The following is a 12,974-nucleotide window of genomic DNA, read 5'->3' as shown; positions in this document are numbered from 1 at the left end:
CCAGACAGGCAGGAAGTTAAAAGGGTATTCCGGTTGTGTAAGCTATTTTTTTTAACTGTACTGTTGCGCTGCAATAAGTCTTAACCTATACAGAAACAGTTTTCAGGGGTCCAGTGTTACCCTTCTATCCTACTACTGTTCTCCTGTCTTTATCTGTAATCCACTCTTACTGTTACGACCATTCCCTTACATCACATTAGCTGGAAACAAACATTCTGACTATACTGCCCATGATTCTCTCGCACTCGGGCCAAAATGGGTGGAGCTAATACAAACCCGCCCAAAAGTGGATGGTGCTTACATGCCCCCATGTCTCTGTGCTTTGCTTGAAGGCAAACGCTCATCCTGCTTATGACGAAGTAAGCTTGGCAGAGAATAACTGTGCATGCTCGACCATCCTACACATAAAAATACAGGTCCTATCAGTGGAAAACACTGAATAAGCAAAACGATGGCTGCCCAAAAAAGGTACTTTTTTTAAAGATAAAGACTGCAAAATTGGTAATAACATTATATTATTGAGCCATTTGCATGGAAAATCTCTGTAACATACAAACTACTTTGAGTAACTTGAATACCCCTTTAAAGACTCTGAACAGTAAGTATTATACATGAAGTGACTTAAAAAATTATATCCTGAAAACTATCCACTCATTACTTATACATATTCACATATTCAATAATAATTATATATAGATTGTTAATGTGTGATTACTTTTTTCATGGAAGTATCTCTTTAAAATCTTGATTTTCCTGAGGAATCAATGCCGTATATGAAATCACTAAAGATGTAGCAGGCCACTGCGTGAGCACGTAGTATATAAGAAATCATTCATAAAAGTGTCTGGGGTGAAAATGGCAGTGAAACTCTATCCGCCGAGCTAGAAGAAGTTCTGGAAAATAGTTCCCAGTTAAACTGAGATGATGCAAGCTTGAACTAGGTAGCAGTAAGGGGACATTATGTTTTTAACCTACTCCTCATATAGATGTCTCTCTCCCAGTAATACGACCTGGACCGGTGTGTCCTGTATGCTGCTTGCTTCCCCCTGCAAACTGCCTTGTACAGTATGTACCAGAGGTGGACTGGAAACTTAAAGTGGCCCTGGAAAAAAAGAAAACCCTAAAAGTGGCAAATTTATAGAAAGTGTGGCAATGCAAGTAGGCAGGACAAACACAAGTAGGGGGATCAACCATACTACAGTATCTGCACTGCTTGCCACCAGCCTCTATTACCCTGAGGTCTCAAATATCTGGATCCCTGTGTCATCTCTATAGGCTTTATGCCTAGTGTCCTCTTTCGAGTCTTTCCTATGGGAATGAACAGTGGGGCAGAAAGCCATGGGCTCCTGTGCCTCCACAGCATTTAGCCGAATCACCCTCTTGATAATGGTGACACAGTTGAATTGAAGAAGGCAACTGTAGTACTCGACCGGGTACATAAGTACTTGACGCTCCTACCATTAATTATTGCTGAGACTGTCAGGCAGCGTCAAGAGGGCTCAGGTGTCCCCATGTAGGGTCTATAGCTCAGCTCCCATTTTACAGCTTTCTCCCCTTTCCACACACAGTTAAACTAAGGGAGGGGAAAAGCACGAAGAGATGTCAGAATCAGGAGGACTGTTCTGATGGTTTTCTGTAAGATTCAGCACCATGAGCAGGTACAGAACTTGAATGCTATCTACAGAAGTCAAATGGTGGAAACCTTTCAATGCAGGCTGTTTAGAAAAATAAAAATGTTGTGCATATTCATATTCATAAGACCTGGTCACAAGATTTAATGGTATCGATTTGATATAATCGAAAAAACAAGTTTAGCTTTCCAAACGAATATACCTTTGGATGCTAAGACTGTTATCCTATGTAGTAATAAGGCCCCTGAGAGGATGTTATGATAAATCTGAAGTAGATGCAAATTACAAGAAGTTTAATCCGGCATTTTTTCCCATTGAAATGCATTAATGCCAGATCCGGCCCGAGTGTTCCGGCAAAACAGATCCGGCATTGCGGTCTGCACATGCTCGGACCGCAAAAAATGTGATAAAAAATAAATGCCAGATCAGTTGTTCCGGATGACGCCGGAGAGACGGATCCGGCATTTCAATGCATTTGTCATATGGATCAGGATCCTGATCAGTCTGACAAATGCCATCAGACATCAGACATACATACATTTTGATGGATCCGGCAGGCAGTTCCGGCGACGGAACTGCCTGCCGGAATCCTCTGCCGCAAGTGTGAAAGTACATTAAGATGGCCAGATTATCGGAAAGGAACTGTCATTCCCTATAATCTGGACGTTATTGGTTCGTCTAAATCCACCCTAATAGATAGTGATATATCTTACTCCAAGTACTTTATTCCCATCTAGATTCCCCTCTATAATGTCCTATATGGTGATTCTGAGGGAGAGAGGAAGCAGAATGATGTGTCCTCTGAAGTCAATCTATACTTAGATCTATGCTTAGGAACAAGTGAGAATTATAGATGGAGCCTGCAGAAAACAAATGAAATAAAAGCATTTTCCCCATTGTTCTTGTATTTATTTTCACAATTTACCATGAAGCAAGAATATCAAGTTCATTTAATTGCATAAGCCATTACAATTGAGGCAGCGCCGTCTATTTAAAGGGAACCTTTCACATTGAAGGCAGCATGTTATAGATCAGGAGGAGCTGAGCAGATTGATGTAAAGTCTTATGGGAAACTATTCAGTATAGCTTGTAATTTACCTATTTATATCTCTGCTCATTCAAGGCTTTGAAGTCAAGGAGACGGTCCTATCGGTGATTGACAACCTTTCCTGTATGACTGTGTATATAGAAATAGCTGTCAATCACTGATACGACCAAAACGCCAGCTTCACATGTCAGTTAAAAGTCTATGGGAAATAGACAAGCATTTTTTGCCTAGTGGGGGTTTCTTTTTATATTATTGACAGCATTTTTTGACCTTGACATTTAAAAATGCAGCATGTTGAAGTAATGGCATTTTTTCTACCATTTTTCCATCTTATTTTCTACAGGGGAATAAACATTAAAAAAAAATAAAAAATAACCATCCATGAATAAGTGTTGAAAAAAATGATATTACAGACACTATAAAAACACTAACACTATGGAAAACATGTAAGAAGTTTTTATGGATTTTTTTAGTGCACAAAATGTGTGTGTAGGGGCCATTAAAGGGGTTGTCCCACATAAAAATTCTACATTTTTCAAAGCAGCATCTGGATCAGAATACTTTTGTAACGGCATGTAACTATAAATTTAGTAAATCTGCTGAGATATTCAATAAATTTATCTGTATAGCGCCACCTGCTGTTTGCTCTTTTTCAAATTTCTCTCTCGTGCTCACTAAGATGGAAGCACATGCTCAGTTCCATCCTTCAATTGCCACCAGCTGCAGCAGGAAGGACATTCCCCCTGAGAAAGCGCACACCCCCTAAGCTTACACTTGAAATAAATCTAGCAGAGCAATTGCAGCAATGAGTGGGGAGATCGCTGGATCCATGTGCAGTACTGAGCGGGTTCTTGTTAGAAAGAGATTGTCATGTAATACGGTATATGATATTGGATTTTCATTTTTATATTAATCATGGGATAACCCCTTTAATCACTAGAAATAAACATAAAATCAGACCAAATCTGTCCAAGATTTTCCTTACAGTTAGGCCTCATGCACACGACCGTATTTTGTTTCCGTGTCCGATCCTTTTTTTGGGGGATAGGATGCGGACCCATTCATTTCAATCGGTCCGCAAAAAACACGGACAGCACACCGTGTGCTCTTCGCATCAGTATGTCCGTTCCGTTGCTCCGCCCAAAAAATTGTGCACGTCCTATTTTTTTCTAGTTTGCGGACAAGGATAGGCATTATTACAATGGTTCCGGAAAAAAAACGGATGCCATACGGAACGTCATCCATTTTTTTTGCGGATCTGCAATTTGCGGACTGCAAAACACATACGGTCGTGTGCATGTAGCCTTAGTGTTGAGTGAATCGAAGTATCCAAAGTGGATTTCCATCCGAATTTCAGGAAATATTCAATTTGTCACTAAGGCAAATTTCCTCATGCTTCGTGGTAATAAATACATTTTTCCTAAAATGGGGGTAAAAAAACATACTTACCTCATCTATTTGATCGCAGGGAAGCTGTCACAGCCATCTTGATTGATCTCTCGCGTGCTGACATGTGACGTCACCAAGCCATCACAATGGCAGGGCAAGGTGGCATCATCACTGATGAACTCACTGCGTCCACCCAGCGTGATGACGTGGTGATGTCGTATCAGTGCGAGAGCGATTGGGCACATTTTCTTCAATCAAGATGGCCGCGACAGCCTCGCTGCTATCAAATGGATGAGGTAAGTATGAACTTTTTTTTAACCCATGAAAGGCCTCAATTTGACTCTCAGATGCCCCGATCAGCGTTGATTTTTTTAAAGATTTTTTTTATGAATATTGACATTTTAAGCCTTGAGGGCTTTTTGATCCCAAAGTGATTCAGTAGTAATGACTTTATGCTATTGTCATACATTGCATGATCATATTGCAGCATATTGCTATCATATTTCCAGCAGTGAAAGCAATGTGGTAAATGAGTGTATAAATAGATTCATAACTTCAGAAGGGAAACAGAATATATTGGTTTGCACAGGTTGTGTATCTGCTACCAACCCTTTTAATATGCTGGGCTTAAAGGGGCAGCCCTTTACAATAGCTGAAGCCAAAAGCTACTGTGCGTTCAGCATGCCCTTAGTTCCGGAGGGGCAGAGCTGTCTGCTAAAGCCAATGGATACCCGATTATCTCAATTGTTGAAAATAATGCTTCACTTTGCTTGCAGCATATAGAAGGGTAAACTATGGGGGAGACTTCTCAAACAAGTGAAAGTAGAACTGGCTTAGTTGCCCATAGCAACCAATCAGATTCCACCTTTCATTTTCCATAGGAGCTGTGAAAAACAAAAGGTGGAATCTGATTGGTTGCTATTAGAGATGAGCTAATCGAATCCCACAAAGTGAAATTCGATCCGAATTTCTGGATAAATTACATTCGCCTCGAAGCTGAATTTCCTCGTGCTTCGTGTAAGCGAATCGATTTAACCTGAAATAGTGTAAAAAAAAAAAAAATCATACTTACCTCCTCCATTTGCTCACGACGGGCCGCCATCTGCCATCTTGATTGACGTTCTCGTCCGAAATCCTGTGCGTGGTTACATATGATGTCACCACGTCGGCCGGCGTGATGACGTAATCTTGTGCCGCACAAGATTTCGCACCAGATCTTTTAAGCAAGATGGCGGCGGCCAGCCAGTTGCAAGCAAATGGAGGTGGTAAGTGTGATATAATTTTTTTTTGTTAATGTTAAAAACAGTGTAAAATTACACACAGATGTCGCAATCATGTATGAACGAGGGATCTGAGGGGTACAATGACGGGGGGGCGGCGCTATCGTAGCTCCCTGTCATTGCACCCACTAAATGCGTTTCGTGATAAAGTAATTCGTCACAAAGCCAATTTTTTGCCAAAATTCGGCAAATCACCGAATCAAACTCATCTCTAGTTGCTATCGAAAACTAAGCCAGTTCTACTTTACACCAGTTTGATGAATCTCCCCCTATATGTTATACAGTTTTACTAGTATTCTTTGTGTTCCAATCCATCACTCTATAATATTTTCAAGACTTTCTGCTTGCTGTCAGTGAACTGAAGCATTCTTCTTTCAATCCAAAGGCTGAAAACCTTTCCTGATCATGCCCAGTAGACATGGCTGCATGGTCTGTTCTAGGGAATGCTCTGATATTCTTAAAGAGACTATGACACCACCAAAAGCCCACTTAGGCCACATGCTGACATGGTGGATTTTACATGTAGATTTTGGAGCATTTCCACTCTCAGTCCACTTCAAATTGTTTAAAATGGGAAATCCACGATGTAGCTCATACAGGGCAGCTTTTTCCCTACATGTGGACTGATAACCCATGTTGGAGAATAAAAAGTAATATGTCCATTCTTGGTATGGATTCCTTGTGGAAATTGTCATTGACATTATTGGAAAGTCTAAAAAGGTCATCAAAATCAGCCGCAATAACAACGGAAAAGCGCATTAAAAAAAAAACATCTTGGAAAGCACATGGAATTTTTTTTTGCAGATTCTGCATCTAAATTATAGTAATCAGTAAATACACTAATTGAGAGATAATTTCTGATCCTTTCATTTCTGTAGTCACTTGCATCCCCCTGTTATGTACCAGTAAGCAGTCCGTGCTCTGCATGCTGATGAATGAGTCCTAAGAGTCCTCTCCATTACATCATGCGAGCCTAGGAGTCCTCACTAGAAGGCAAGTGAAGGGAAACACAAAAATGGCAGATCTGGAATCGGCATCTTTTAGGCTATTTACTGATTACTATAGTTTTGGGGGATTTTGGTAGCTACTTAGTATCTTCAAAGCATATCTGCCATGCTGTGTAAGGGCAGCTTAGTGTCTGGACAGGTCTGCTCTCCTATTAGCCCCCAAAAAAGCACAAAATATTGTGCAATTTGCTAGTAAGAGCCCCAAAAGAATTCAGCTACACCTTTCTTTCCGTGCCCGTTCTGGGTTTTTTGCGGACCGTATGCGGAACCATTCATTTCAATAGGTCCGAAAAAAACAGAAGTTACTCCGTGTGCATTCCATTTCCGTTTCTCCGTATGTCCATTCCGCGAAACAATAAAACATGTCCTATTATTCTCTCCATTAGAGACAAGGATAGGACTGTTCCATTCTGCAAAATATGCCATCCGTATTTTTTACTTATCCGTTTTTTGCAGACTGCAAAACACATACAGTCGTGTGCATGAGCCCTAAGACTACAGATACACAGAAAATAATTCTAAATTCTCCAAAGAATACAGAGTCACAGCAGCCCCTCACTGCTGAAAGCTTCAGAGACTGCTCCCCCATGAATATAGTGACCCCTGAAACAACACAGACCCTCATTTATCAAAACTGCCTAAAACGGCAAAAAAAACTGTCTTAGTTCCCCATAGCAACCAATCAGAGCTCAGTTCTTATATCTTTACTACATGGTAACACCTGGTTATTATTTATACATTTACATTATTTATACATTCCTAAGAGCAATAATAGAGGAATGAAACAACACAACTCTAACAGAAGATTCTCCAGAAAACACGTCAGGAGAGGGGATTGGTCCTTCAAAACAAGTCATATACCGTTGCTAAGTGGAAACAATCAGGACAAGATTTTAGGCTGTGGATGTAAATATTTATGAAGCAAGCACAGATTTTGAAAATAGTTTGGATGTCTGAAGACAAATAAATGCACCTTAACTTTCACTCAAACATACAAACCAACAAAACTCTGATATTACAAGTCATATGCTATATGGCACTGATGTTTCCATCAGACTATTAGAACACTTAACATGAGGAATGGTGAGAAAAGAAAGCGAACATGTGTCGCATCACTAACCCTTCCCAACATGCTCTATAAATGTATAGAGGATGTTAGGTCTTTAAAGATGGTACCTGCTCAGGAGCTGAGCGGGCGCCATAGCCAATGGGTAACTGCATTTTTGAACAGCTGACACCCGGTGACATTGTCAATGATCGAAGGCAACTCCAGTCACAGACTTTTAACGCCTCAGATGAGGTGGTCAATTGCGACCATGGCATCTGAGTGCTCCCCTGAGATGAGATGATGCTAGATCAACAAACGGATCCATATTACACAATTGGTCAGATAATATAAGGCTTGCTTTTTATGTGTTGTCTTTGTAGTTTTTGGTTACGGCAAAAGTTAATAAACAGTAAGCACAAAAAGTGTTAATTATACAGTCAGCAAAGATTCTGCCAAGGTGACAATTGTCATCAGTTAGGAAATAGACTTGCAGCTCTAGCCAATCATATTTGCCCAAATTATATCTTATATAAACGAGACATGTGGTATAACCATGCACAATGAATGTAAACACGTCTTATCAGCAGGAATGCTAAAAAAATAAGAATACATAAAACATACATTGTTTCATAATGTCATACTTATTCTACTTATATATGGTGTTGATAACGAAAGTAAATTTTGGCTATGATTTTAATGATCTGTATATGAGGATTACAAATATACATCTGATCTACTGCTTTTTATAACTAAAGCCCAAGAGAGCTAATTTGTGATGAACATTTTGGCTACTGCAGCACACCTAACAATGCCCTTGAGACAAATGGATGTTAGCAAATTGTCGCAAAGTCATTGTGTAGTGTAATAATAACAGTATAGTTTATTTATTTTTAAAGTAATTCTCATGTTTTCATTAAGATATCCAAGGCTATCACTGTAAAAGTCAAAAACCTACATTACCTACTTTTATAACATAGCACACAATTAAAATAATAACATGAAAGTACCTCCTGCAAGGATCCTTTCTTCAAGATCAGCCATTTCTTTCTTGTATGCCTTCATTGCAGCCTCCTTAAAACTTGGACGAATGCGCTTTTTCTTTGGGACCTCAAAGGTTTTTTCAGGCACATTTTTGTTCTCAACATCGTTCTTGGAATTGACTGTCATGTCGTACACTATTTCACATTCAGGCTCTATTATATCCTCAGGAGCTAAGTCATCATATGGAATGTTGTACTGATCCATTTCTAAGCCTGGGTCATACTCAGGGTCATATAAGTTGTCATCATACTCTTGATATTCTTGCATTTGGTCAAGATTTTCATTTGTGTTTGTTCTGTTTTCAAGTTTGGCAAGAACTTGTTCCATCACTTCCACATAATCTTCTCCATTGTCATTACCAGACGTAGATTCACCATAATCAACGACGTCATCAGCTTTGTAGTAGTAAGGTTCTGCGTATACATCAGAATCAAGAGTTGTGCTGGATTCATTAGCTGTAGACTGTGATAATGTGCGAAATCTGCCCATAAAAGAGGAGCTGCTTTCATCATTGCCACTTAAGCTATGTGTGCTTTTATTCCATACAACTTCCAGTGCCGATCTAGCACGTTGAAGTGTGGAGCCAAACTTTGGGAAGCTAAAGGTTTTATCTGAAAGATCAATGCTCAGTCGGCTATGCCATGATTTTGGTGGAGCATCTTCTGAGTCATCACTTTGTAGTTCACTCTGGCTACGGTACATCATAGGCAATCTTCCCTGACTCTGGTACATTTCATTGGCATTTGTTTCAGAGTATGATTCATATTCACTAGTCCACAGATTTTGTGACACAGTGCAGATTTCAGGGCAAGATGGAGAATTGCTCTCTAAAGTGTAATTGTAGTTTTCTGTGTTATATGGAAAATCTGTACTTTGGCACTTTTCATAATTGTTTGCATGAACTTCCATGTGTTCATCTGTGGGGCAGTTGACATTATAGGCAAAACCATGTTGTGTAGATGCATCAAGCCCAGAATCTTGTTCTAAATGGTGCCATTCTTTCCATGGTGACAAATCACCATGCAAAGAAAGCTGAGAGTCGCTATAGTGACTACGGTCTCCTGAAGCACAAAGTATCCCATTGCTGACACCACTGTCAACAGTCTCAGTGTTCTCTATTTCATTCTCTTCATGGTAAGGCTCTACGTCATTACTGAATGCTTGCTCCTGTGAGCTTGCACACCAGTTTGATGAATTATCTTCCTGTCTTCTTTGCCAGAGTTCTCGATCAGAAGAAGACAACAGAGAACTTCCATTGGTTCTTATGAAATATTGGTTTTCTGAAAAATCTTCAGAGTAAGATTGACATAATTTTGAAAAATCTGATTCTGAACGGCTCAGTTTTGGAGTAGAAAAGTCAGTCTGTGAATGCCACAAAGGAGTTGAATCACTGTAATATATTTTGTTTTTTTCCAAGCTATCAGATACAGGGGACTGAAAATTAAGCTCTCCATAATCATCTTTACTTTTATAAGTGGTGTCTTCAGATGTTCTGTGAGGTTTTTTATTATGGGATGATTGCCCGCTTCTTTTTCTCCCATTTGATTTCATCTGTCCTTCAGGCTTAGAGACCATTGCATAACTATTTCTGTTTACGTCTGGTTCCAGCTCTTTATCACTGTCTTCATGGTATTCCCATTCATCATGAGTAATCTTTGGCTCAACAGCAGAAAATTTCATGTCCATGCTCTCATATGTTTGAGATAAAGGAATTGCCTTTTCTTTTTTCGCTTTCAATTCATGGGGAATAATGTCTGTAGAAATCCCAATTCCAGTTCCCTTCAGTTTATAACATTTTTTTAAAACTAAATCTCTATCTTGTTGTGTAGCAAAATAAACAAGAATCGGTCTAGGTTTTGCATTCGGACAATCTCTTTGTTGCCCTAGCCTGTGAGCAATTTCAATTTTCATACTGTTTTGTGCATCTGAAAATCCCATTTTTTCAATTAAAATTCTATAAACAACATTTTCACAAACTTCATTTTTTTCTTCAGGCACATTTAAAAACCTAAGACTAAGCTTGCTACTGTGATGACCTATTTGCTTAATGTAGTCATGGATATCTCTGGTTTCTCTTCTTGATTGTACAAAACCTGAACGCAACTGCTCAATTTCACTTTGCACAACCTCAACACTGCTAGAAATTTCATCAATGGATTGCTTTAAGGAATTCACATGACCTCTTAATTCTGACAGTTCAGTTTCAATTTGACTTATACCTTGGAGTTCTTTAAAGATCATTTCCATGACATCATGAGTTTGACTTATGCAACCAGTGGAGCTAAAGCCAGGTTCAAGTGCATTGGTTTTCTGCTGACGGACTGTTCTGTCTAAAGACTTGCTTCGCAACCCCCAGGTTTTCTTCCATGTGCTTACTTCTGAATCTGATGAAACACATTCTTGGCTCTTCTTCCATTTTCTAAGTTTGCGTAAAGCACCCATTTTTAGGCTATGCAATGTACGTTCCCCATCTGAACTTCCATCAGAAGGAGCCAGACTGCTCATGCTCTTTCTGTTTCGCCTTACTGGCATGGTTTGTGATGAGTATTCCTTGGTTGTACTGTCAGCCCTTGTTTCACTTAAAGATTCTGAATATGAACTACTAAGAGAAGATATATCATGAAATGCATCATCATTATTGCCAGCTAGACTAATATTTTTTTGAAGCCCATTGGCTATTGCTACTCTATAACTGAATGTTGGAGAAAGTGAAAATTCCTTTCTACCAGAATCTTCCTCAGTTGACAAGTTGCAGGAAGAAGAACACTTGGCAATTTTTTTGACTGTGCTTTTGATAGTAGTTGAAATATTTGGGTTCTTGCCTAGGCCAAATTGAGAAATATCCTGTTCCTTTTTGCTTGGACTTTCTTTCTTTTTTGTATGATTCCCCAGTTTCTTTGTAAACATTCCTTTGCAAAGCTTATATATATGAGAGAAGATCAGGCTCTTCAAAAGGGCAGAAACCATCAGGGGAACTTTATATTGACCTTTCTTTGAAAAGAAAAAACTATCTCTGGCTCCTGAGAAATATTTGTATGTCCACACAACATTAAGCTGTAGCAGAAGCAAACACACGTGTACTGGTGTTACAGTATATGTCCTATGGAAGGACCAGAAACAGTCTGCTTCTCATGACTTCTGGCAGGCTCTGCAATAAAGGCAGTTTAAGCATCACTGATTCATACAGTTCAAATCACAGCTGTGGATAATATAGTAAAGTGGGCAGAGCATGCAGCACAAACATCTTCATAACTGAAATGTACATGATGGGTAGTGGTTGACACAGGAAGTCTACATTCCTAGCCAATATTGATTTTACTTAAAAGGGTTTTCCCACTAGCAACACTTATCCCCTGTGCTAAGGATAGATGGTAAGTGTTTAAACACTGGGGGTACCATTGGTTCCCCATTTCACAAAAATAGAGGTCCTAAAGTTCCGTATGAGAAATAAGCAGTGGTGAACATCAGTTTTAGACTGATGTTCCTTGGGCCTACTATTCTGAGAGCCTATTCTCTATGTATATATGACATGTGCATGCCTACAATAATTTTTGCTATCATTTCACATACAGGACTTGTCATCAATAAGATTTAATGGGATGTCTGTTTCAGACACATAGTGCAAAGGGTCCCTTGTTGAGTAGCAGTAAAACATATGACAATAGTTAACTGTACTTTGAATGCAATAAAGTAGACATCAGGAAACATTGATGTTTTCTTGATTAGATGTTGGTCAGCTTTTCCAACTGGGCCTCTATGTAGTTGAACAGACTGCACATATAGTACAGATGTATTTTGACACAAGATTCACCAGGATGGCCATTTTAACACAGTTTGTTGAATTACTGTAATGTTAATGCATTAGGCCAGTCACAATAATGGTGGCTACATCTGTATATAGTCAGCTAAAGATGATTTTTGGAGTCCAGTTTCATTAGAGGTCCATTTTTGTGTCCAAGTTTGGACCCAATTGAGGTTCCTCTGGTGAGCCAGTCTGACCCTGGTGAGTGACCACCAGTCCATTCAGTTCTATGGGACCTTCAACTACAGCAGTCACTACTATTTCTGGTAGTTCTGTAGAAGTGACTGGATGGGTGGTCACACATACAGTACACACTACTACTCTATCCTCATAGGGGACTTTAGAACCATCGTGTTCATGAATTTTGGGGGGGGGCAGGTGATTATGCCAGCAAGTAAAATGGCTGCAAGTAACCAGTCCTAGAATATGAGTAGGACTGGTTGCCACCACTTGCAGAGCTGCCCAAGGGTCAGGGAGCAGGGCCTCATTAAACACTCCACAGCTTTACAATAGATGGTAATGATGTGATCCTGCCTACAATACTGTATGCCATCAAGGCTCAGCAGCCTGACAGGAATGCTCAACAATGTGCAGTATATGCAAGTACCGGAGTGTCGTGTGTAGTGGAGCTGCCCCCTTACCCACTAGACAGCTATGCAAGTGGAGGCAATCTGTCCTGCTCACACTGTAGGTCAGGCTGCTTGCTGCCATTTTAAATCATTCCTAAA

General features: G+C 39.7%; 1 protein-coding gene across 3 annotated transcripts in view; it reads right to left on the bottom strand.

Moving 5' to 3' along the window:
• UNC13C (unc-13 homolog C) overlaps nt 1–11,414 on the bottom strand; it is a 908,495-nt gene extending 897,081 nt beyond the window's left edge. For all 3 annotated transcript variants that reach the window (XM_044279668.1, XM_044279669.1, XM_044279667.1), the window contains exon 1: nt 8,411–11,414. In XM_044279668.1, the coding sequence (XP_044135603.1) occupies nt 8,411–11,411 (3,001 nt within the window). In that variant the 5' untranslated portion in view covers nt 11,412–11,414. The remainder of the gene's footprint in view (nt 1–8,410) is intronic.
• Nucleotides 11,415–12,974: the final 1,560 nt, after the last annotated feature.

The sequence above is a fragment of the Bufo gargarizans genome, chromosome 2, assembly GCF_014858855.1.
Source record: "Bufo gargarizans isolate SCDJY-AF-19 chromosome 2, ASM1485885v1, whole genome shotgun sequence".
Lineage (NCBI taxonomy): Eukaryota > Metazoa > Chordata > Amphibia > Anura > Bufonidae > Bufo > Bufo gargarizans.
This window is presented reverse-complemented; position numbering and strand designations above follow the sequence as displayed.